The following is a 26,189-nucleotide window of genomic DNA, read 5'->3' as shown; positions in this document are numbered from 1 at the left end:
TTAAGTTTGTCATTTGACAAGGGATTTCCGTTTCAAATTTTTCAGTTCGATTTTGTTGTTGTTGCTATTTTACTCTTTTCGTCGTTGTAGGCCTTACAGTTGCCGTTAATTGCTTATATCCACTTCAGTCGATCTCTGGTGGAGAGCTGTTACGGTTCCAATCATGCCACAACTCCTTATTTATGTCTATATAATGAATATATACAACACGAAGTATGTTTAATTCTTCAGTTGACCGCTGTTCATAACTTTTATATGTGGCAAATATCTTCGTCGATTTTCAATGTACAGCACTTTTATCTGGAATAAATAACTTTTCTGAAAAATGGAAGTCATTCACGAGACTGATACTTTCTTCTTCAAAAATATTTATTTATCAAATCTTACAGTATAAAAAAGTTGACAATGTTTTTTGTTTGATATGGTACAACATATGGATAATAAATGATCAAAGCCAAACGCAATCTGCTATGACCACTGCCAGTCGACAAGGAGTGCAATCTTTAAAAGAGCTCCTTGTTTCCATATGTTTAATGTTGCTGACATCTGAAAACATTTGATGTTGAAAGCAGATCTGTTATAATAGTCTACATCGTAAGGTCTCGATTGTCAAAAATAATACTTATCATATCAAACATATTAAACTGCTCTTTAAAAAATATATCCTTTATAATAAAAAGATTACCAACAGAATTACAATAAAGTGTAAAACATGCTCATTTCTTTAGAGCAACCCCTTCAATGGTTATCAAGTCATGGATTTCGTTTGTATTGATAACTTAAAACTTTAATTACGTCTTCTACAAAGATCCCGTAGAATTCTCATAAAAAACGGGGCCTCGTATTCTACTGACTACGGTGATGTTGTTTATAGAGTTCATAATTTAGATACAGTCAATACTGATTGATCCTCGATCAAAATAAACTAATTCTTAAAGCTACTCACCTCAGTTATTATAAAATACGATCTTTGAATATTATTTTATCAGTTCTAACCTTTATTTTGTGTTTGATAAAGTAAAACATAACTACATAAAAAATTATGATCATATGGTATGGGTTTTGCTCATTATTGAAGTTCGTATGGTTGTTAACATTCACATTATTTGGACCGTGGTTGAATACAAAATATAAATATATGTTTCTTTGTTTGTCAAAGTTGTGCTTGCTTCAATTTCATCTGCTAACGTCTTCTTCTTTCAACTGATAAAAGTAATATTTGTAAACAATCTAATTCGGCACCTGACCATTAAAAGCTGACGAACCCGGAGACAACTGATTCCAATTCAAATTACCCATTTCATGTAAAAATGTAACTCTCTTCCTTAAAACATTCTCGTCGTCTGAAAATGTGGATACTGTCGAAAACAAGATTTTATTGTTATTTCGTGAAAACATGGACGCGTTGTTTGCCTATTCCCCTGTAGAATTGTTTCCAATTTGAAGTTAAATATGGATATCTTTTTTTACCATACACTCTGTCAGCATTAAAATGGAGATACTCATGATTATAATCATACTGCACACCTATAGTTAGTGAACCTCCAGGTTTAGTCACACACCAGGCGCGTGCAACAGCAATAATATCACCCCAGGGATTCAAAGCGTCCCCATATCTCCCTAATCCCGAGTGTTCTAAGGAACTGAACGAAACAATGGCATCAAATGTTCCTAAAGTATTGTTAAGATAACGCATACGAAAATCCAGTGGGATCATAGTTTTCACTTTTGGATGTTCAGATATGATACTGCCATACTCTAATGTCACAACTTCACGTGCTCCTGCTTCAAGTACGCATGCCTCGACCCATGGGAATTCTGAACCTATTACCATAACTCTGCCGTCTTTAACCCCTGGTGCATGTTTTAATCCATCTCTAAGAGCATTTGTTTCTTCTTCACCGTAATTTCCTTTTAGTTTCCCTTCTTTAGCTTCAATGATCAAGTCTTCGATAGCTTTTACTGTCCACACAGGACTTGACGCTTTTTTACCTAAATATTGGCTGTTTAAGTGCCAATACCGCACTGGAATACGATTATTCATTGAATATTCATTCATAAGTTCTATTGGAATTGTTGCCGGTGCGAGAGGTAGTCCGTGGCCCCGATCTACATATTCATTCTTTAAGATTGCATTACAATCTATTGGGGCAAGTATATGATCAAAATACGGTCCTGGTAATCCTTTTCTTGATGTATTACAAAGTTGTCCACAGGCTTGAAGAACTGAGTTCAATTCATTGGACAAATTATACTGTCCCGGTGCAGGCATTGTAAAAGAATGTATTGCCATGTTTGCTTGGTCCATCATTGTCGTTATAATATTTCCGTGTTTCACACTCCATAAGACAAGGAAGCCTATAAATAACATAGAACCAACGAAAAGTCTCTTTTTGGTGATCATGCCTCTTCTTTATAGTCTGTAAAAAAAAAGAAGAAATACATTACATGACAATTGTTCGGTGCATCTAATCTTTTTTTTTTTTTTTTAGAATTTTCCAGGTTTTTTTTTAAGTTGTTACAATTTTCAGGTTTTTTTGGGTTTTAATTTGAAAGCAAAAAAACTAATGGAGAGAAAAAGTCAAATCAAAAATGAACAACAAAATTAGATCTACAAACTGGAGGCTCTAAAGAGCATGTGTCGCTCACCTTAGTATATGTGAATATTAAACAAAAGAAGCATATAGATTCATGACAAAATTGTGCTTTGGTGATGGTGATGGTTTGTAGATCTTACTTTACTGAACATTCTTGCTGCTTACATTCATCTCTATCTATAGTGAACTTGACCAAGTAGTTACAGTGGGAATTTTACAAATTTTATGAAAATTGTTAAAAATTGACTATAAAGGACAATAACTCCTTAGGGGGTCAATTGACCATTTCAGTCATGCTGAATTATTTGTAAATCTTACTTTTCTAAACATTATTGCAGTTTACAGGTTATCTCTATCTATAATAGTATTCAAGATAATAACAAAAAACAGCAAAATTTCCTTAAAATTACCAATTTAGGGGCAGTGTACCAAGTTCGAACAGCAGGTTGTCCGATTCACCTGAAAATTGAAGGGCAGATATATCCTGACCTGATAAACAATTTTATTCCAGTCAGAATTGCTCTAAATGCTTTGGTTTTTTAGTTATAAGCCAAAAACTGCATTTTACCCCTATGTTCTATTTTTAGCCGTGGTGGCCATCTTGGTTGGATGACCGGGTCACCGGACACATTTTTTAAACTAGTTACCCCAATGATGATTTAGGCTAAGTTTGGATTAATTTAGCCCAGTAGTTTCAGGGTAGAAGATTTTTGTAAAAGATTACTAAGATTTACGAAAAATGGTTAAAAATTGACTACAAAGGGCAATAACTCCGTTTCGGTCATGTTGACTTATTTGTAAATCTTACTTTGCCGAACATTATTGTTGTTCACAGTTTATCTCTATCTATAATAGTATTCAAGATAATTACCAAAAACAGCAAAATTTCCTTAAAATTACCAATTTAGGGGCAGCAACCCAACAACGGGTTGTCCGATTTATCTGAAAATTTATGAGCAGATAGACCTTGACCTGATAAACAATTTAACCCTGAGACAGAATTGATCTAAATGCTTTGCATTTTACCCCTATGTTCTATTTTTAGCCATGGCGGCCATACACATTTTTAAAACTAGATACCGCAATGAAGTCTGTAAAAATTTGGCCCAGTAGTTTCAGAGGAGAAGATTTTTGTAAAAGTCCTTTGAGCCAGGTGAGCTAAAAAAGCTAGCAAAAATTGTTGGTAGAATTCTTATTGAGTTATTGCACTTTTAAAATTAATTTTTTTTTGTTACTTCTTCCATTCTGTTTTAGATGATTCAATGATTGATTTTTGATTTTTGACGCCACTTACAGCACTCTGGGCTATTTCGACCAGTTTTTATTAGTGGAGGATGCTGGAGAGATTTATCGATATTTGGCGCTAGACCACACGACCACATAGGCTTAACAAATAATAAAGCTCTCTGTGGCCGGGTGTTACCTTTCCTCGTCAGTTTTAATCTAGCGTCGTAATACAGTACATGATATATAAGGCATGAAGATGAAATTGTCACAGATCAGCCGAATTATAACAATTCCATCTTCATTTTTATAGTGTGTTCTTATTTTGTGTCGTTATACCACTTAATCTCAATCCTAACCTTAAGATATGTATGTGTACTATGTTATTGACTAAAAGTACAAATTATTCATTATCAATATTAGGCCGTGTTCACACCAAACGCCGTGTACAGTAAACATGTTTACATTTGGTTTAATGAACTGCACACTAGTTTCACATAAGATTTGTCCACATCTATACACCTTGTTTAGTTACCTGTACATAAGATTTGTTCACACTTGTAAACTATATGTCATTTAAATGTTCATTACGTAGAAACCGAATTCAAACTTTCAAACAACTTTTCTATCAGTAAGGGAACGACCATTTGACTTTAAAAAAAAGGGGGATGGATTTTTCCACAATTTGATTTAAAAAAAATTGGGTCATACAGATGATTAGAATGAAAAAATATTCTGAATCCAAAGTTTCCCCATACATTATAGTGTTAAATATTGAATTGCTATCATCGAAATGAATATTAACTTTCGCGCGAGAAAAAATTCGGACTCAGACCCCCCCCTTTGTTTTTAAAGTAGAGTGGTTGCTCCTTTAAGAAAGTAATTCTGGATGATTTGCAGTAGTTTAAAGATGTCTCGACTACGCATTAAAAAAAAGGCTGCATCAGCTTGCTTATAGACAGAGAAAAAGAATTGCGATTTAAAGGATCAGTACATTTCTATCTTTTCTGTTTGTTTCAAATGATATTTTTTCTACAAGTTTTTCTTTGGCAAAAGAAGAGGGTGATATTTTTTTTTTATTTCTAATTGTATTTTAACGGATCTGAGATTCTACACAAACAAACAAGTAACCTCACCCTTTTTCAGTAATGCATTAATGAGTGAATCGTTGTTTGAAAAAATACCAGTGGCAAATATTTCTGTCAAGTGTGTACGTCCAGTCGATATGGGAAGACCTTTTCTAATAAATTATGTGTTCGGCAAAGATGATGGATGAGTCTTGATAAGGGGCTAATAAGGCTACGTAAAGTGTTTTATAACAAATAAATATATCAAGTTTAGACAAATATTTCTGTAAAGGACTTTATTAATAAGTGTTATAAGTATCAATTTTATATAAAAATCGTTTCTTTTTTTACGTATAAATGGAAAATTACAGTTCGGAAAGCCTAGTTTTGTGTACACTGAACCTACACAAGGCCTACATCGACTATCGACTGCATGTAGGCAAAACATGATTTAAACTACATGTAAACATTGAGTTTTATCAATGGGAACGTAATTATGTTTAGTTTATGTGTGAGTTACACTAACTTATATACCTATATGGAGTTATTTTCTTTCAGAACGTCAGGTCATTCTTTTTCAGAATCAACCCGGACGATACCATGTTTCAATGGTATATGCTCCAAGGCATAAAATAATGACCTGTGTAAGGTCATTATTTTCCTTGATAAACATGCAATCTATGATTTACTTCAAAACTTTATTCGTCTAATAGTTTTTTATTGCCGATTTTGAAATTTATTTTTAGTAGTCCGCGAATTTAATTTTAGAAACAAATAACGTGAAGTGTTGTTGCTTTATCGCTACAATAAAGAAATATTATCATATATGTCAGATGAATTTCAATGTAGACTTTCATAAAATAAATCCAGATTTAACATATTCGTGTGTAAGATTTTGAAAATCTTATTGAGTCAAAATGAATAGGTTGATTGATTTTTGGTTGCTTGCTTTACGTCCAGTGGCAAATATTTCATGCATGTTCAGAACGATACACACTGAATAGGAAATCATACTGTGACCTACATGTATTTATATTCGTGTTCGTGTCAGTTCTTAACTTTTTAAAATTTTTGAATAACTTTTACTCTATCAAATGATTAACTAATTAGATAACCTTATATTCTATTGAATAACACAAAAGTAACTCACAAAAGGGTCGAGTGCGGAGAGTATATAATTATATCCTGATTATCTTCTAATAAAATGTATTGCTATTCAAATGACAATCTTTCTGAATTTTTCATTCGATTCAAGTAAAATTGTTTAAAAAATAACCAGTTTCATCCGCGATAGAAATAACACAACAAATAGAAAAAAAAAACTTACCCCTCCCCCTTTTCGATAAGCTAATTGATACCGTGAATAAATAACTTACAATGTGTCTTGTATTTTTCATACACCGTTATCGGATGGTAACAATACATTTGTGTCTTACTTCATGCAGTTACAGTGATATTTTTATTGTGCATGGATAACAATTTTTAAAAGGTTTATATCTTAATTATTTAGTGAGTTTTATTTCACATTTCAAATGAGCCGCAAGGCGTATTAAAACCTGAACGCATTAGAAAGGAATATCCCACTTTAGTGTTGTTGGTAAAATAGGATACTAAATTTTACAAATCTTTATAAAATTAATATTTTTTGACGGTATATAAGTCAGATAATGCATATTTGAAGGTTTTTCTTGTCGTAGAACACACCTTGGGGTGTCATGATTGTTCAAAGAAAGACCTCCCTCCGGTCGGTCTTTCATTTGATCAATCCTGACACCCCTCGGTGTGTTCTACGACAAGAAAAACCTTCAAATATGCATTATCTATAACATAACACCGAGTTTAGGTCAATGTGAACACGGCCTTACACATATAATATATTAATACAAAATAATTTCGGTAGAGTTGTGCCCCGGAGTTTTTGTCATGTTGGTCATCATTTAGTTATATTTTAAATATAACTCCAATAGTTTCCACACAAAAACAAAAGCTGCTTCAACTGAGAGAAAAGGAAATTTAAGTGGCACTTACTCCATATTTTATGAAATTATCAAGATAGAAAGATCGTGTTTTACTGGTCGTTTTAAGATTATTTTTTTTAATAAGGCTACCTCCTACAATATTTGAGATGTTTGCAAAATATCAGTGAAAAGAAATGTCAGGGGAAATAACTCCAAAAATAAAACGTGATGTATTTTTGCCTTAAAAATGGATAAAACGTCATCAACTCCAGGTGCGTTTTATCAATAAACTACAAGAATTTGTAGAATTGGATAATTCACCCTAACCCCAATTTTCGGGGTTGGGGATGTATACCTGCCAACTTTTCGAAATGCCCATGGGGGGTTTGCATTCAAGATGGCTGACATAATCCTAAAAAAACTTCAAAGGGGCCTGCAAATACATTTTAATGTTGTTTTTTAGCTTCTTCATACTTTTATAAGCCTAATGTCATTGTAAAATTATTTGTTTTGTTTAAATTTAGGACACAATTGCTCTTTCAAAACTTCAATTTGGGAGCCTCAATGGGGGAAATCCCCCGCAAATAGTGCCAGTTGGCAGGTATGGGGTGGAATATTCTTTTCACCTGTTACAAATTTGTATTTATATCAAGCGGCAACTCTAAATTAAGTTTCCGACTATACTTTTGTACACAAATGATTCTTTTTTGAAATATTAATATGTATATAGCTTACCTTAAAATCACATGTACCTCAAGTCTTAGAGACTTTTTTTAGTTATTTTGTTAACAGTTATATTGATTTGTTATGGTTTTTTGTATGAGGCCTTTAAAAAGTAAATACAAGCACAAAGGAAACATAAACGTTTTGTCCTATGAACTTCGTACAATAAACATTTAAATCTGTTTGATCTTCTAGTTTTTTTTAAATAAACCATATTTGCTATTTCATACTGGTTTGTAATTCGCCATATTTCAGTTCAAATAAAAACTATTTACTTAGCACTCGAACTAAAAACTGCACTGAATTCCGTCAACTTAAGATTACATTTAGATTTATCTCAAAAAATTTTAGGAAATGTTGTGTTCATATATATAAATGTGAAATATTTTGTAAATATATGTCTCATAAGCCAACTTATATACTATTCGCCTGCCCCAAGTCGTTTGCTGATGTCTTACATATTTGATTTGCGTTCATTTTTGTACATAAATAAGGCGGTTAGTTTTCTCGTTTGAATTGTTTTACATTTGTCATTTCGTTGCCGTTTATAGCTGACTACTAGTATAGGGTATGGGATTTGTTCATTATTTAAGGCCGTACGGCGACACATGGTTTTTATTTTTATGTGTCATTTGGTCTCTTATGGAGAGTTGTCTTATTAGCAATCATACCGCATCTTCTTTTTTATAATCTGAATGGCTGAATCTTGATTGTTTTAATGTATTTTTTTATTATGTCATTGTATAATGTACAATCAGTATGTGACACAATAATAGTTACAATAAAAACTATTACTTTAATTATTAAGTTATAAAAATCCTTATTATTAATCATTTAAATTATTTTCCATGTGTTTAGGATATTCTATTTTTCGGGAAATTGAGTTCATTAGATGATATGCCAAACAAGATAGTTTTGAAATTCTAATCGGGGGAGACCAAAATTGGCTGTGTAATGAATACTGATGAAAGTTATTTTCTGATTTAAAATGAAAGGTTGAATGAAATTAAGTTATATGTTCACTGTAGAACAAGACAATGAAACTTTATACATGTCAAGTGTTTCTTTATTTAAGGTGGAAGACCTTGGTTCAGGGAGATAACTCTTTAAATCAGTTATGTGTTTGTAAAAGTCACGTTTCATCAATGTATGTTAAGCATTTACCTGATACAGATTGAAAATAATCTATGTAACCTAGAAGCTTATAATATATTTATGAAAATGGTTGACACAAACGTTCTGATGATTTTAAGAGTTATTTCCCTTCACCTAGGTCTACCTCCTTAAGGTAAAGGTAAATTAGTGACAAGTTTTTTTGAAACATGCCAATTTACCAAAGACTCATAGGGTGAAAGCATTGGTGGTATACATGTCTGATTGGTTGACTTCAAAGACATTAAACTAAGACCACTAAATATTGGAATGGTAATAAACTGTGTATCATTAAAAACATGTCTTAAAGTATAAAGCAAATTGTGTGTACAAGTCAAAGACAATTGTTGCACATTTATTAAACTTAAGAATCCCTTAAAAAAAACTGATATTGTTAATGAATAATGAAGACGAGAATGTTTTACATGGGATTTACAAAGCACAACTATCCTCATTGGATTTGTGGTTAGATCTCAAAGATATAAAATTAACATCCCTCTCTTAATTCTTTACTTAGACCTAATGATTTTCTATTAGTGAGTTGCAGAGCATCGTCCCTTGCAAAATCTTGCCCGAGTGATAATGACAAACCCCCCTTGCTGTTGTACTTTAGTCATGAGGAAACCAACTATTGGTGTTAAGCATTATACTATTTGTAGCTGATTGTAACATACACCCCTTGATGACACTTTGCACATTGTGATGATGTATCAATAATTAAAACGTCCATGCTCGTATATAAAGGAGTATAAAGAAATGCGAGAACTATATTTTAATTAGATAGGTAAAGTTTCTCCCCGTTATGCATACATAATGAATAATAATGATTGCACAGGTTTTATTTAGAGTCGGCTTAGTATACAAATAAGGACATCGCATAGTTATAATGAGCTTTTAGCAGACAAGTACGGAGAACTACTACTGAATATGGAACTATTATAAATGTGTTACAGTAGTTTCATGTTACTTGTTTTATTATTTCCTTTTAATATCTTCAATCATAGACATTTTTGTTTTAATTTTACCTCACTTTATATTGTTATAATTACATTAGATGTATGTTTCATTATAATACGTTATTCTGATTGGCTAATTGCACATCACATGTTATTTCGTGAGCAATTGCTTTTATAATCCTAGCTAAAAAAAATGTAATTATAAGTATTGAATGCTTCTTTTTGTAACTTTGTAGGGTTGTAAAAGCGTTGACCGTGCGTACATTTTTAGAATGAAGCGCTTCATACAAAATGTACTTCGGTCAACGCTTTTACACCCCAATAAATTTACAAAAAGAAGCATTCAATTCTTAATTGTACTTTAATTTGTATGTATCGTACGACTAAGTTGTCTGACAACTGTCCATGATTGGTAAAGAAAATTTTCTCATGTCTTATTATATATCTCTATTTTTAATAATTTGTTCTGTTTCTTCATTTTCATATAGGTCAATTTTATATCATTATTAAGTACTTTATTCTTTTTCTTTTTTTTTTTTTTATTTTAGTTTACTGTTACTTAACTAGAAATTTGTTTATAAGTAATGATGAAAATTAATACTGATATTAAAAGACATCGAAGATGTAATGGTATGCTCACATGTCCCCTACCCCCATCAGCACTTTATTTGATAAAGGCGTATGCTATTTTCTTCAACGACAACATAATTTAACAATTCAAGGTTGTCAGACCAAAATAATGGTATTTACCCCATAACATTTACTGTTTTTACAAACAAGCATGTGCAACTTTAACTGTTTCGATGCCTGGCGGTACCGCATAAACTTTACCAAAACAATAATGCATTTTGGGTTTCTAAATTATAATTTTTGCTAAATAATTTTGAGAAAATCTCTTGAACACAGCAGACGATTGTTAAAATTGTTATTTTGACACACTGTGCATTCAGTTAGACTACATACAAATCACCTTTTATTAGTAGTCCCCTTTTGTCCAAGTCACTCGATACAATACAATACAAAGGTTACCTCTGGGGAACTTCTCAAAGAACTAACTCAACTTCGTATATTTTTACACCTTCAAAGACATTCTATACTTGAGTGAATTGGGTTGGAAGGGAATATAAGTGTGTGTTTGTGGGGGAGGGGTGTAGATGACCATCAAACTCCAAAAAAGTGTTCTGAAACACAAAATGAATTTTACCTTTATCTAACATGGTCAGATGCGGGAACCAGGTTGTTGAAATTGGGGGTTTCGGGGTCATCCTTTTTAATGCTTGGAGTGGGACATGTTAAAACTTTATGAAAAAAAAACATATATGTAGCTCCATAAATGGGAGCACAGTGCCCCCTCTTTGTCCTCCACTGATGGTGCTGTCGGACCTTCAAACTGTTCCTAGTTGCACATGTTTGTTATCTGCACTTTGTGGTGTAAATAATAAGTTTTGTTCAATGGTTATGATGAACATCAATAAAAGGAATGCATATACATATTGTTTTACTTACATGAGCACGAGCCGGGTTAGGGGTAGTATACTGTCTCCCATACACGAAAATAATGAAAATAATGAATGGCACATCCCATGTGCCTACCTCGGTTATTTACGACTCGTGTCTTCAACATTAACGCCATTTTTGATCATGTTATTGGTCGATTGTCTAATTATAATAAACTAATAATAACTCTAATAATTCTATATACTTACCTTCATCGGGTAGATTTAACATTAGACATAAACATGCTTCCTCGGGTGTAACTGTTTGGAATCATGATTAAACGTGTGTTACCTGAGTCGATGTTGTCACACATGACAAATTATTTAGAAATTAAAGCCACTACTAATTCTACGGTATTAATAATGCATAGTGGGACACGCTGATAATATTTTTACTGTGAACGGCACTATTTTCTATTGTTTCCTAAAATGTTCGGGGTGTATATTTACGACATTTAACTTTCAAAAGACAAACTTCTTTAGAACATTTCATTCTCTAATTAGTGATTCATACGAGTAAATACAATGCAATGAATTGTATCGTAGTCTGATTAATTATTTAGATGTAAAAACGATGGCTATAAATTTTTCGTGCATATAACTTTTATTTGAAATAGCTATGTTAAACTTGTTTCCTGTCGACACCATAAGAAAATTTCAGTGAGTGCGAGCTTGATTTCAACATAGGAGATATTTTTTTACCCTTTTTCACATTTCCTGCGTTCAAGTTTAGGTTACTACATGTAGGTTTAATTTACTATATGAATGAATATTTTTATATTAAAGTGCAACCTAAATTATAACATTATATGTCTCTGATTTTACACAGTGTATTTTTAATTAAATTGTGTCATAGATCAAATTTATTCCTTCAGTGTTTGTTTACTTGTTTTTTGTTATTATATTTTTGTTTGAACGAGTTAAGCCATTTCAAATACTATTTTATAGTGATCTATAGTGCGTCTTTCTATGTTGTAATGTTATACTACTATTTCAGCACGGCCGACACTCGGCTAACCGAGAGATAGGTCTGTTAATCTATATTGAGTATGCGGCTATATCGGCGGTGGGTCTGTTAATCGGGTTGGCTAAAGTCTGTTAATCAGGTTTTATCGTGAAAACCAGTGCAAGGTCATTATGTTTCATTTTATAACTTTTTAATTATATTTATATCATAAAAACAATTCATGTCTGACAAAATGATTTGGAGTACTGAATTCAGTGGTGTAATTCATTTTTTTCTAGCTTCAATAAACGATCCATAAAATGAAAAGGCAAGTTACTCATCAGTAAATTTATACACATTTTACACACACAAAATGTACACAAAAATGACAAGTTGGTTGAGTTTGCTGGCATGCAATCTTTTGAACATCGAAAAAAGACTGGCATTATGTTTGTTTACCATATTAACATCAATATGTGAAAAATCTACACGAAAAACTGTATTTTGGTGACATAAATCAATGTTTGATAAAAATATGGTCTGTTAATGGGTCGGATGTATAAAACTCGGTCTGTTAATTGGTCTGTTAAGAGTTATGAATGACATTGCAAGTATTATTTAATTGCTATATGTGGTGTTATCTGAATAAAGAGATAGGCTCAAGATTAGTGGCTAGAATAAATGGAAACAAAACATGAACAATGAAACATAAGATAAGACATTGGAATCTGAAAATTGATAGAAATGATTTTAAAAAGTGTAAAATCAAAGTAATATTAATTTCATCTAAGAATGGTCGCATATATCATGTGGATTCTGTTTCATTGATATGAATGGTTCCAATTTGTCATTTACATAAAACAAGTACATAAATCAGAGATAAACTTCGTTATGTTTTTTTTTTATCAAATGAACTGAAATATGTTTATAATGCAAACAAATATTATAGACAAAACTTTCTCTACACCACCTTGAATGTCACTCGATAGAAAAAAAGCACGTTTGCAAACTGCGAGTCGGCTAAATGACTTACGATATTATAGGAATACATCATTACTCGAAAAATAGAATTAATATTATACATGTATTGTGATTAACAGGAATATACAATTGTCTTGTTGTTACACATTAAATCAGCACCCAACACTAATATAAAAAAAACTTCCTAATGTCTATTTCTTGTTTAGAACCACGGTTTAGAACTAAATTGGTACAGACATTTCCTTAGGCGGCAGAAAATGAAAATGATGACTCGGTACAAAGGAAAATACATACCGGAAATAAACTCCTCATTAATAGATACCAGGATTGAAATTTTATATGTGCACCTTATATTTACGCCAGACACGCATTTCGTCTACGAAAAACTCATCAGTGACGCTCGAAAAAAATGTTTAAAAGGCCAAAAACAAAGTTGAAAAGCATTGAGGAAATGCAACTAATACCAGCGTTACACATCAGCGTATAGCTCCGGCGTGTTAACAATTATTCTAATATGACGTCCTTAATTATTTCGCTTTGTAAACAAAGCCGTGTTCTAATGAGCACAAAATATGTTTGACACATGCGCACACATTTATTTTTATATTAAAGTTATTTCCATCGTTATCCTTTAAAATATAAACATTCAAGTAGCATACATAAACTTTTATAATACATGACATGTTATATCGAACAACATATATTTACCCTGCTCGTATTTTTTAAACTTATCAAATATGAAATGTAAATGTACTGACTCCTCGTGGAGGAAACGGGAACAGCTAAACATTTTTACGGTATTTTCGTACGCTTCGACCTATATAAAAAAATACTGTATTTGTCATATTAGAATCGCAAAAATTCCTTCAAGTCATGCTCTATGCTCATTTTCACATGAATAAGGCATTATATTTGACCACAATTTACACCTCGCTAACGCTCAGTGTAAAATATCGACAAATATAATGCGTACCCATGTTAAAATGAGCATAGAGCATGACATGAAGGAATTATTCCTTAATTTACGCTGCGGATATGCTTTAAGCGTGTGTTGGGCGTACTAGAGGCTAAGGCTAAGCGTTTATCCGGCGTTCAAGAAACGTATGTTTGCGTATGTTGTATGCTTTTTATGCTGCATAAAAATTTCCTCGGGTTGTAGCGTTCATCAAGCGTATTTACTTTCCTTCAGTGGCTAGAAGTATAGGGGAGGGTTGATATCTCATAAACATGTTCATCCCCTCCGAAATTTTGCGCCTGTCCCAAGTCAGGAGCCTCTGGCCTTTGTCAGTCTTATATGATTTTTAATTTTAGTTTCGTGTGTATAACTCGGAGTTTATTGCGACGTCCATTATCACTGTTCTAGTATACAAGTACATATTTTTTAAGGGGCCAGCTGAAGGACGCCTACGGGTTTTTCTCAACATTGAAGACCCATTTGTCTGTTGCCTGTTCTCTGGTCGGGTTGTTGTCGCTTTGACACATTCCCCATTTCCTTTCTCAATTTAACCTTTGTATTTCGACGTACTTCTTCTTCTTCTTCTTCTGATATATAGTTTCAGCTTCATTAATATTGAAGATTACGAACTGTTGCATGTATGGTTAAAAAATATGAACAAAAATTCATCTTTAAATTTGTAGAATACTTGGTGATATTTACATGAAAGAAAACAACAAGTGATTAAAAATATGTACATTGTTATTTATAGAATTAAATTATGTTGTGGAGAACAGTTGGTGTCAACTGATCTCTGTGAATTTTAATGGTTTTATTTGCTACCACAACTTGTGGCAACAAGTTCCATTGGATGATTGTTTGCGGAAAGAATGACCATTTGTAGCTGTCTTTAGAGGTGGATATTTGCCTAAATGTTTGAGTATGTAATTTTCTTGTTTTAGTATTTGATGGTATGAGGACTAGTGATGGGATTGCAATGAGTCCATGGATGACCTTGTAGAATATGATAAGTCTGGTTTTGAGGCGGCGCTCAGTGAGTGAGGGCCATAGTAGTTCGTTTAACATACATATCGGGCCGCACTCCTCTGTACCATTTCTAGCTTATTTTTATAATCTGCAGTGTGTGGATCCTATAAACTACAGGCATATTCAAGTTTTGGTCTCACTATTGATTGGTAAGCACGGGACTAGATACTGGTAAGAAATTTTTAAGTTTCGCCTCAGAAAGCCAAGAGATTTATTTGCATTTAATATGATGTTGTTGTAGTGATTGTTCCATTTTAAGTTATACTGTAGGGTTACATGTACGCCGAGATATTTTGCAGATGTTACTAGTTCTAAAGTATGGTTAAGAAGGATGTAATCGTGTTCAAATGGTTATTTTTTGTGTGTGATGGTTACAATAGTGCATTTTCCTGGACGGAAGGCCATGAGCCTTGAAACTTATGCAACGCGCTTTGAACGATTGCTAAGCGTTCTTATGGCGTGCCACTAACGTATAACGTTTTCTCTGTACGTTTGGTGCACGCCGGTCTGTCCGCCAGTGTGTGACGCCGGCATAAGGTAATCTATTCATGAGGTAGAAAAGCCTTAGTATTCCAAAGAAAACGCATGGAATTTAACCAGCTGCATTGCAACATATGACAGATTCATAGATGTTACAGATTTTGAACAGACCAAAAACAATAAGGCTGATTGATAACTTGGCGTAAATAATATATTCATGCGAATTCGAGCGGCCAATCAGTTCATATAACGCTAATTTGAAGTGACACGCCCTTTTAATAAAATGGATTTTTTTTAAAGTGCTCTTTCTATAAGGATACTGTTGCAACGTATTGTAATTTTTTCGTCACAAGTACATCTCATTTTTTTTAATATGAAAATATAAATTCAAGCAGGAACATATATATTGATATACTGTTTTCCAGATTCAAGGTAGTAAGACTATTGACGTGGCTAAATAACTCTTAACTGACACGATTTAAATTGTCCAACCCATTAACAGACTGTATTCCACTCATATTCATTAAAATGTGGTATAACTCAACTTATATAACAATTATGAAATATTTATCAACGACAATTGATTTTTTAGAACCAAAGTACTACTTTGTGTCCTTTAAATCATATCTAAAAATGTTTTTTGGCCTTTTATCTAAAATATTGCTATGCGTACAAGTATAAAAACCACATACTTGCGCGACGCCTTTTCGTTTTACTTAAAATTGAGCAGGCTATGCATTTTTTTTAATGGTGAAAAATGTTCTATGATAGATATCATTTTGTCAGACACTTTTCTTTTTTTGATGTGATTCTCATAATATGCCAAAAAATCTGTATATTTAACAGAGTTTAACATTAAATTGTGAGTTTTACTCTTAACAGACTTTAGCCAACCCGATTAACAGACCCACCGCCGATATAGCCGCATACTCAATATAGATTAACCGACCTATCTCTCGGTTAGCCGAGTGTCGGCCGTGTTCAGGTTATGATGAAGGTTGGCGCCTGTTAAAACGTTTAAACCTACTATATTTGTTAGCATCTGTCGGGAACCTGTTGTTCAGTGGTTTTCGCGGTTTATGAGTATTTCTGTTTTTTTAATATATTAGACCATAGACTAAGCTGTTTCACAGAAACTGAATAAATTTTAATCATTGGAAAGATGTAGCATGGTTTCGTTGAGCATTTGGCAAGCCCAGTTACATGTTACGTTCTTTGTAAGGACACATGTAATTTGGGTATCCTGTAATGAAGGGAGATCCAGTTCTTTATCTTTGGTTGAAAATCCAAAGAAGCAAGAAAATCCAAAGAAGCAAGAACTGACATATGAAAACTACGCGATTTATTCATTGGTAAGTGTAGTGAGAGTATATGTTGGGTTGTCTGTAAACAATTCCTGTGTTGGGAGATGTGTTAAGCAGTTTGACAACTTCAGACGTTCTCGTTTTTCACCGTTAAAACACTTTTTAGCCTTAAAATTTATGATTCAAATGTGTTTACAGTCTAATATCATCGCTATCCAAATTTTCCTATTTATGCATACATTTAGAAATAAATTTTGAAGGTGACTGAGTTGCGAAAAAAAGTTTAATTCCGACAAAAAAATCAGGATACTCAAATATTAGGGTAGATATATCATGTAGTTTGATGTATTTTTTTCTTCTCGTTTGTTAATTTAGTGAAGTAATTCCCAATTAAGATGTCAAAAGTCCACAATCTAATTAAAATATAGATCTATGATTTCGTTATACTACATATTAATTATAATAAAATCAGAGATATATTTCAATTAGATTGAAAAGTCCATTTATAACTATTTAATAAATATCAAAGTACTGAAGTACTGAACATCGGATGACCGCAAGTTTTTGTGGATTGTCAAAAGCACTTGTCACAGAAAAAGATCATATATCTATACATGAAACTGAGGTTAATGTACAGATATATTTTTTGTGATAATAGTGCTGTGCAAGTGCACGGTGGACACTCTTCTGTGAAAATTCGATTTTTCTTATAGATTGGATACTAGTAGGCATTCATATTTTCCCGCAAAAACAATTACGGTGCGGTTAAATTTCCTGTCATTTTTTCACCATCCACGCACGAACTTGTCTCACAAAAAAATATATTCTGCTTTATTGTGTGTTAAGGTTGATGTTTCATTTATGTTTTCACGTATACTACATATTACTTGTATTCGTATTAATTTAACTAGGTAATTGGCTTGGTGTAGTGTTGAATAATGTTTATTAGAATACATACTTTGTATACAAGCAATAATCTTTTAACTTTTTTTTGTTATTTCTGCAGGATTTCACTTCACATACAAACAATTCACAATATAAAAATAGTACTGTAATGGCACGTAACTCATAGACACCAAATACAATATAAATAGAATTATCCATATTAGATGATTGGTGTCCGTCATATTGCTAGTGGTCTTTTAAGTGTGATTTAATTTATACGACCTTTTGTTCATTTCTGCAGCGTTTCACTTTACATACAAACAATTCACAATAAAAAATAGAACTGTCATCACATGCAACTCACAGACAACACATACAATCTAAATAGAATTATCCATATTAGATACTGGGCGTCCGTCATCGTGTTTTAATTTTTATTTCGTGAAAACGTGAACGCGTTGACTGCCATGGCCTCTGTAGTGTTGTTTCCAATTTGTAGTTAAGTATGGGTACCTTATTTTACCATACCACCGGGCAGCATTAAAACTAAGGTATTCATGATCATAATCATACTGCACACCTATAGTCAGTGAACCGCCAGGTTTAGTCACACACCATGCGCGTGCAACAGCAATAATATCACCCCAGGGATTCAAAGCGTCCCCATATCTCCCTAATCCCGAGTGTTCTAAAGAACTAAAGGAAACAATGGCATCAAATGTTCCTAAAGTATTGTTAAGATAACGCATACGAAAATCCAGTGGGATCATAGTTTTCACTTTGGAATGTTCAGATATGATACTGCCATACTCTAATGTCACTACTTCACGTGCTCCTGCTTCTAATACGCATGCCTCGACCCATGGAATCTCTGAACCGATTACCATAACTCTGCCATTTACAATACCCGGTGCGTGTTTTAATCCGTCTCGTAGAGCATTTGTTTCTGCTGCACCATAATTGCCTTTTAATTTACCTTCTTTTGCTAAAATTATCCAGTCTTCAATAGTTTTTTCTGTCCATACAGGACTCGCTGCTTTTTTACCTAAATATTGGTTATTAAAATACCAGGACTTCAGTGGAACACGGTTATTCATAGAAAATTCATTCCTTAGTTCCTCTGGCATTGTTTTTGGTGCACGAGGTAGTCCATGACCACGGTCTACATATTCATTCCTTAATATTGCATTACAATTAATTGTTGCGTTGATATGATCAAAATACGGTCCTGGTGACCCTTTTCTGGATGTATTACAGAGGTCGCCACAGTCTTGACGGATGGATTTCAAGTCATCCAACAAGTTGTACGTAGTCACTGTAGTCGCTGACAACACTGGCATTTCCGGTGCAGTCGACTTATCCTGTGACAAAAGTTTATTGTCTAGTGCGTGAACCGTGACAGATGACGCTGTTTTATCATGCAATGTCCTTGTAGCAGTCATTGAGATTATTATCCATGAAAGAACCATCCCTACTATCAAGCCACCACAAACGAGGTGAAGTCTCCGCTTGGTGAACATACCTCTTCTTATATATTCTGTAAATAATAGAAAATTGTAAAACAATGAAAAACTGAATAGTTTTTTTTTTGTTGAATCGTCAAGGATGAGTATCGTCCATACAAATTTCAAACAAGTTAAGGGAGATACCATTTGATTTTTATGGGGGGGGGGGGGGGGGGGGGGGGGGCTAGAATGAAAAATGTTGTCCTACATTTTTTTAAGCTGTAATCTCTGTCCTGCCTTTTTATTTTTCACTCTGTTCGGTCCTGCCTTTTTTTTTTTTTTTTTTTTTTAGCTTATCCTGACTTTTTTTTACCTAAATTGTCGTCCTGACGGTTTTTTTTGCAAGTGTCTCATCCTGCCTTTTTTTTACTCAAAACTCCTGTCCTGCCTATTTTTTTTCTTCAAATTTCATCCTAGCCACACCCCCCCCCCCTTTTCCCCTCCTAAAAATTAAATGGTAGCTCCCTAAGTCAGCTTGCATGCCTCCAGATTTTTTGGAAAATTTAGTGTTCATCAAAAAAACCTGTTTGGCCACATTTATATAAAATATATAATTCAAATTTATTTACAATTTACACAGTGTGTATATGTTGAGTATGTTAAATGAGCATATGTTGAAATATACAGGCACAGTTTAGATGTTTATGAAGTGTCCTATAATTTGTTTTTTAGGGGACCCTTAAAGGAGGGGGGCAAGGGGTTTAACTGTTATGCTGTTATGATGCATTTTAATTCTTTGTTATCTGTTATTCTGAAAATATATTTACTGTTAGCTGTTATTATCTTATTCTTTGTTAGCTGTTATAGGACTTTTATCTATTTTGTTATCTGTTATTGTGAGAACCTATTTGCTGTTACCTGTTATTGAAAATTGGAATGTTAGCATCATTTGAAAGCCAATCTTCCGTAGAAATTGAAGATAATTGAAAATTGTGATTTGACTGGATAATAGTCTCATTGGCAAGCTTACCACATCTTCTTACAATGTATATCATTGATGTCTTTCTACTGGTATTATTGGGTGACCCTGTATGTGCAGAAGAATATCAGTAACATACATCACATAAACATATTAAAATCAATTGGACCAAGGACCATTCCAGTATATATTGTTATTATCCTTTGTAATAAATTCCGTTGTCTGTGAACATGTAGCATTTTGTACAAATTATAATTCACTCATTACTTGTACAATAACTTATAGTATGGATTTTGTTATAAAAAAGCATTGGTACACCCTATAGATATTTTTTATTCAATGACCACATAATAATCTTTATGTTGTACTATTACACCACTGTCCCTGATTAGGGGAGGATGAGACACCAACTAGCATGATTAAATTGACGCAGGCACACTCTGTATGTGACTATTTCCAAGTCAGGAGGGAGCCTGGATTCAGTGGTTGTAGTTTGTTACTGTGTTACTAAATTTCCCGTTCACTATTTTGTGGATAAATTAGGCAGTTAGTTTACTCCTTTGAATTGTTTTACATTCCTAAGTGGTATGGGCTGAATTATGGCTTTGGAAACTATACATCTTTTTCTTTTAGCATTTATATTATCAGTGCTATTCCCTAGCTCTCTTTTCACTCACCATATTTTAAAAAGCTTTTTAACTGCTTCACATGGCGAAAATTGAAGCTCAGAAACCATTGATACAAATAAAGATGTGCCTTCAGTTTAATTTTTCGACAAATACCCTATTTAAAATCCTGCAGCTTCTCCAATGCTGTACCCAAATTTTCCATATTCTATAATTTCACGTAAGATGCATGATTGGTGTTTCAATAGGTCCAATCTCTATTATACTATCAGAATATTGAAAACAACACGTTATTAATTTCTTGCGTCCGAAGCGCTTTTCTGGATTTACCTTCATCAGGAACGCTCAATGCCAAACATTTGAAATCCGAAGATGTATAAGTACCGAAACCGTTGAAAAGCTGTATGTCAAAACTACCTAAAATTAATAGCCAAATTCATCTAAAGCCAACTTTGCCTGAGGGAGTTGAAACCTTAGTTTCTTAATAATTTATAAATTTATAAACGGACAAATTTTAGTAAAGTTTGTTAAATCATGTCAGTACCGAAATACTGACTACTGAGCTGATGATACCCTCGGGGACTGATAGTCCACCAGCATTGTCACTTGAGTCAATTTCTATTATCAGAATAACCATAACTGGCATGCGTGTGTCAGTTACTTGTCCTGTCTTATCTGATCTGGGTATTTTTGTATTTTATAAGTTAGTTTCATCATGAGGTCATTAAATAAAAAAAAATATATTGTGCATCAATGTTTTTTGTATTACTTGTAAAGTATAAATATTGCTTTTCAGAAATAAAAAAATATAAAAATATAATCGTGATAATAAAGTGTCACTGGCTGCACTACTTTCAAAAATTAATAAAAAAAACCTGAATCATTAAAAATTGATCCCTCAAATGCCCTAGATTAAAAATATCCCTATTTCAAAAACAGAAACTAGTGATTTCGTTCAGAAAAAATCAACATCCATACAGTACTAAAACTTATTGTACAAGTTACAGAAAAAAAATCAACCAAGGCAGAACTGCCTCAATGACCGAAACGTCTTGTTTACACAAATTACAATTTTCTAGGTCCATACCACAAGTTACATGCTAAGATCTACGAGTCATGTACTGTAGTCCGAGATTACTCTGACGTCCGACTGCTGTTTTGTCAGAGTAATCTCGGACTAATCTACTGGATTGGTCGTGGACAGATTTATTTTCATATTTCATTTACTGATATCTGTTATTGTCCCTTTTCAATTCTTTGTTATCTGTTTTTCACCAAATCAATTCATTGTTTTGCTGTTATTGGGACCCCCCTTGCCCCCTCTTAAAGATACACATGATTGTCCGTACTCAGAGTGAAATTTATGGTGTAAATACAGCCAAATTTGCAAAAACGTTCTGATGAACTTAAAAAAGTATTTCAAGATCACAAAAGTTGGATGTGTATACCCAGAGTGAAATTCATTCGGGGTGAAAATACGGTCATATTTGCTAAAAGGTAATACTCTGTGCCTTAAAAAAGACACAGGTAGTTTGACTAATTACACATTTAATAATTGTAGTTAAAAAATATCACACTTACATTATGGTGGACTTCACATTGTGAACGCCTTTTTAAAACTTCCGGTGTGGTTGTATGAAATTCAAGAATCAGCTTGGTTTTTCGTTGTTTTGTTTGTATTTTATGTATTTTGTGTAGACATTTACCTGGTTCTGATCAAACGAATCGATGAAGTCGCGCCTGATATACTTTTGAAATTTAAACCAATTCACTCTATACAACGTGCGACACGATGAGACTGTTTTTCATTAGGTTTATGTACCCTTCTGTAGCCCTTTTTGTACGAACTTTGCAAACTTCAATTGTATCAAAACTACAGATATAATGAATAATAGAGATAGGCCATTTTGTACATATTCCAAGGAGAAACTTGATGCAAAGCATTTTTTTTACTGTTCCATTGCATTTAATAGAAAAAGAGGACTTTGTGGCAAATAAATCAAGATTTTTACAGTAAAAAATAATGCTTTGCATCAAGTTTTACAGCATTACTAAAACTTCTAATGTTCTCGATAAAAATCCATGTAGGTAAAGTCAGGGGAGGAACCAGCCATTTTAAAAAGGAGGGTTCCCAACCCAGAGTAAAGGGAGCGGGGTTCCAACTATATGTTCCCATTCAAATACATTGATCGTCCATAAAAAGGGGGGGGGCTGACCCCCATGGATCCTCCGATTAGAGTCAACGCTTTCCAATATGCAATTCAGTATGAAGAAAGTAAAGGAGTTATATTTTACTTCTTCCAGAGAGGTATTCCCTTTTTTGCTTGTGCTTAGCGAGGAGCAATGTAATCCCTTAGAAAATGTGGTAAATACTTAGACAGCCGTACGCAGTAAGGCAGAAACCATTTGATTTTCAGGGGGGGGGGGGGGGGGGTATGGTTTTTTTTTGAGAAAAAAAGTTTGTTTCCAGTTTTTGGAAAAGAAAAAAAAATGTTTTTGATTCTGAGAAAAAAAATTGTTTGTTTCACCCTCAGCTGCCACTATATGTAATGCTAAAATTGAAAGAAGAAAATTGTTTTCGACTTGTCGCGAAAAAAATAGATTGTTTTTCGCCATAGGAAAAAAAATGGTTGCTGCCTTAATAATAATAATATCACTGTGTAATTGTAGTTTAGCAGTTTAAAACTAAATCGTGCTTGAATTGACAACATTAAAAGCGTATATCTTGGGTGTGGTTGTATAAAATCCAAGATTCAGTTTGCATTTTGTATGGACAATTATCTGGTTATGATCAACCGAATCGATGAAGTCATATTGTTTAAAGTTAAAAACCCATTTACCTTATGCATAGTTGGACAAAATTAAAATAAAAATCATCGTGAACAAAGTTACTTTCTATCGCTCTCGATAATGGGATCAGTACTGTTTTGGGACGAATTTTACATTACGAAGGGTTCTCTCTTATAAAGGGGCTTAAGTTGTCAAATTCATGTTCAACGATTTGACTCAAATTCTAATATTTGATTTATAACATACTAAAACGTATATTTAAATTATAAAAAGTATTACAAAAAAGCAATTTACAATGCATGGACTTGATAATAAGTGTCCAGATTTCGTGTGTATTTTAGTATAGATACCATCTAATTAAGTTTAATTAACTATCAACGTGACATCTGAGGTCTGCCGACGGTCATGTATCCTGATATATAAATATAAATATAGATAGATACGGAACAAGTGCAATTGTATCTATCTTGGTCTTGATCGAATCAATGTTGACAGAAATATGACAGGAGGTAACAGTACAGAAACATCAACAAGTCAGGAGGTAGAAGAACAGAATCAACAAATCAGGAGGTTGTGGAACAGAAACAACAAATCAGGAGGTTGTGGAACAGAAACAACAAATCGGGAGGTTGTGGAACAGAAACAACAAATCAGGAGGTTGTAGAACAGAAACAACAAATCGGGAGGTTGTGGAACAGAAACAACAAATCAAGAGGTTGTGGAACAGAAACAATAATTCAGGAGGTTGTGGAACAGAAACAACAAATCGGGAGGTTGTGGAACAGAAACAACAAATCAGGAGGTTGTGGAACAGAAACAACAATTCAGGAGGTTGTGGAACAGAAACAACAGATCAAGAGGTTGTGGAACAGAAACAACAAAGGGAGGGTGTGGAACAGAAACAACAAATCGGGAGGTTGTGGAACAGAAACAACAAAGGGAGGATGTGGAACAGAAACAACAAATCAAGAGGTTGTGGAACAGAAACAACAATTCAGGAGGTTGTGGAACAGATACAACAGATCAAGAGGTTGTGGAACAGAAACAACAAAGGGAGGGTGTGGAACAGAAACAACAAATCGGGAGGTTGTGGAACAGAAACAACAAAGGGAGGATGTGGAACAGAAACAACAAATCAAGAGGTTGTGGAACAGAAACAACAATTCAGGAGGTTGTGGAACAGAAACAACAAATCGGGAGGTTGTGGAACAGAAACAACAATTCAGGAGGTTGTGGAACAAACACCACAGATCAAGAGGTTGTGGAACAGAAACAACAAATCGGGAGGTTGTGGAACAGAAACAACAATTCAGGAGGTTGTGGAACAGAAACAACAAATCGGGAGGTTGTGGAACAGAAACAACAATTCAGGAGGTTGTGGAACAGAAACAACAGATCAAGAGGTTGTGGAACAGAAACAACAAATCAAGAGGTTGTGGAACAGAAACAACAAAGGGAGGGTGTGGAACAGAAACAACAAATCGGGAGGTTGTGGAACAGAAACAACAAAGGGAGGGTGTGGAACAGAAACAACAAATCAAGAGGTTGTGGAACAGAAACAACAAATCTGGAGGTTGCTGAAAAGAAACAACATATTCGACGGTTGTGGAACAGAAACAACAAATCAGAAGGTTGTGGAACAGAAACATCAAATTCGGCGGTCGCAAAACAGAACCAACAAATCAGGAGGTTACTGAACAGTAATACAAGTTCGGAGGTTGCATAACAGAATTTACAAGTCAATAGGTCGCATAGCAGAAACAACAAGTCCGGATGTTCCAGAACAGAAACAATAAGTTAGGAGATCGTAGAACAAAAACAAAAAGTAAGGAGGTCACAGAACAGAAACAACAAGTAATGTTTAAAAAGGAGAATCTGTTGGTTTATCTTTGTCCGTTCGTCGGTCTATGATCGGGTTTTTTTTTGTAACATAGACTTATAATCACCTTTGTTTTGTAGGACTAACAAATCAGACCATCCAGAAAATTGGTTAATCTTAATTGAACTGATTCGCTTCATTGTAAGTTTTCACACGAATGGCTCAACTTATTTTTTACCGAACACAAATACCATTGTATTTTAAACATTCTGGTCAATGGCATACCTTATTCGTCGCATTTTTTTCAAGCTAAATTGCGAAACTTCTAACTGCATATTTGCTACCTCAGTACCAGGATATGATTACCATTTCGGAACACCTGCGATAAAACCCGGATTTGTACAGTTTGTGTTGCTCTGTCGTTTTTTTTTTGTGTTTTGCATATGTGTCCGAGTATGACCCTGTTTTTAGTCCCCCCTACACATTTCATTATTTCATTATCCATTCCCCTCTTTATTCCTCTTCTTCATTATCATAAATCCTCAATTTTCAAAATATATCACTTATTTGTACAAATGTCTACAAATATACCAAATTTTTATTTGAAATATACACGTTTACTACCAACGTGCCACTCGAATATAGATCCATAGAACATGTATATTTAGAGTATTTATATGGTATATTGGAAGACATATTGTACTAAATAATGATATCTATTGTTCTTTAAAAAAATAGGATTTATGATAATGAAGCCAGGAGTGAGACTTAAGGGAGGGG

General features: G+C 33.6%; 2 protein-coding genes across 4 annotated transcripts; both read right to left on the bottom strand.

Annotated features, from left to right (window-relative positions):
- Window positions 1–351: 351 nt before the first annotated feature.
- LOC134685362 (uncharacterized) lies at window positions 352–11,543 on the bottom strand. 2 transcript variants are annotated; one of them, XM_063545059.1, is made up of 2 exons: window positions 11,384–11,543; window positions 352–2,420 (listed from the first exon to the last, which is right to left on the bottom strand). In XM_063545059.1, exon 2 carries the CDS (start codon window positions 2,402–2,404, stop codon window positions 1,382–1,384), a length of 1,023 nt encoding a protein of 340 aa, XP_063401129.1. In that variant the 5' UTR covers window positions 2,405–2,420; window positions 11,384–11,543; the 3' UTR covers window positions 352–1,381. The 2 variants fall into 2 exon arrangements, with proteins under 2 accessions (XP_063401129.1, XP_063401130.1); XM_063545060.1 differs by lacking the exon at window positions 11,384–11,543 and adding an exon at window positions 11,184–11,353.
- A 6,446-nt stretch (window positions 11,544–17,989) lies between these two features.
- On the bottom strand, window positions 17,990–22,623 carry LOC134685360 (uncharacterized). 2 transcript variants are annotated; one of them, XM_063545058.1, is made up of 2 exons: window positions 22,507–22,623; window positions 17,990–19,287 (listed from the first exon to the last, which is right to left on the bottom strand). In XM_063545058.1, the coding sequence occupies exon 2, from the start codon at window positions 19,268–19,270 to the stop codon at window positions 18,185–18,187; it is 1,086 nt and encodes a 361-aa protein (XP_063401128.1). In that variant the 5' UTR covers window positions 19,271–19,287; window positions 22,507–22,623; the 3' UTR covers window positions 17,990–18,184. The 2 variants fall into 2 exon arrangements, with proteins under 2 accessions (XP_063401128.1, XP_063401127.1); XM_063545057.1 differs by having other exon boundaries at window positions 22,382–22,517.
- Between the last annotated feature and the right edge of the window lie 3,566 nt (window positions 22,624–26,189).

This window comes from Mytilus trossulus, chromosome 9 (genome assembly GCF_036588685.1).
Source record: "Mytilus trossulus isolate FHL-02 chromosome 9, PNRI_Mtr1.1.1.hap1, whole genome shotgun sequence".
NCBI classification, from domain to species: domain Eukaryota; kingdom Metazoa; phylum Mollusca; class Bivalvia; order Mytilida; family Mytilidae; genus Mytilus; species Mytilus trossulus.
This window is presented reverse-complemented; position numbering and strand designations above follow the sequence as displayed.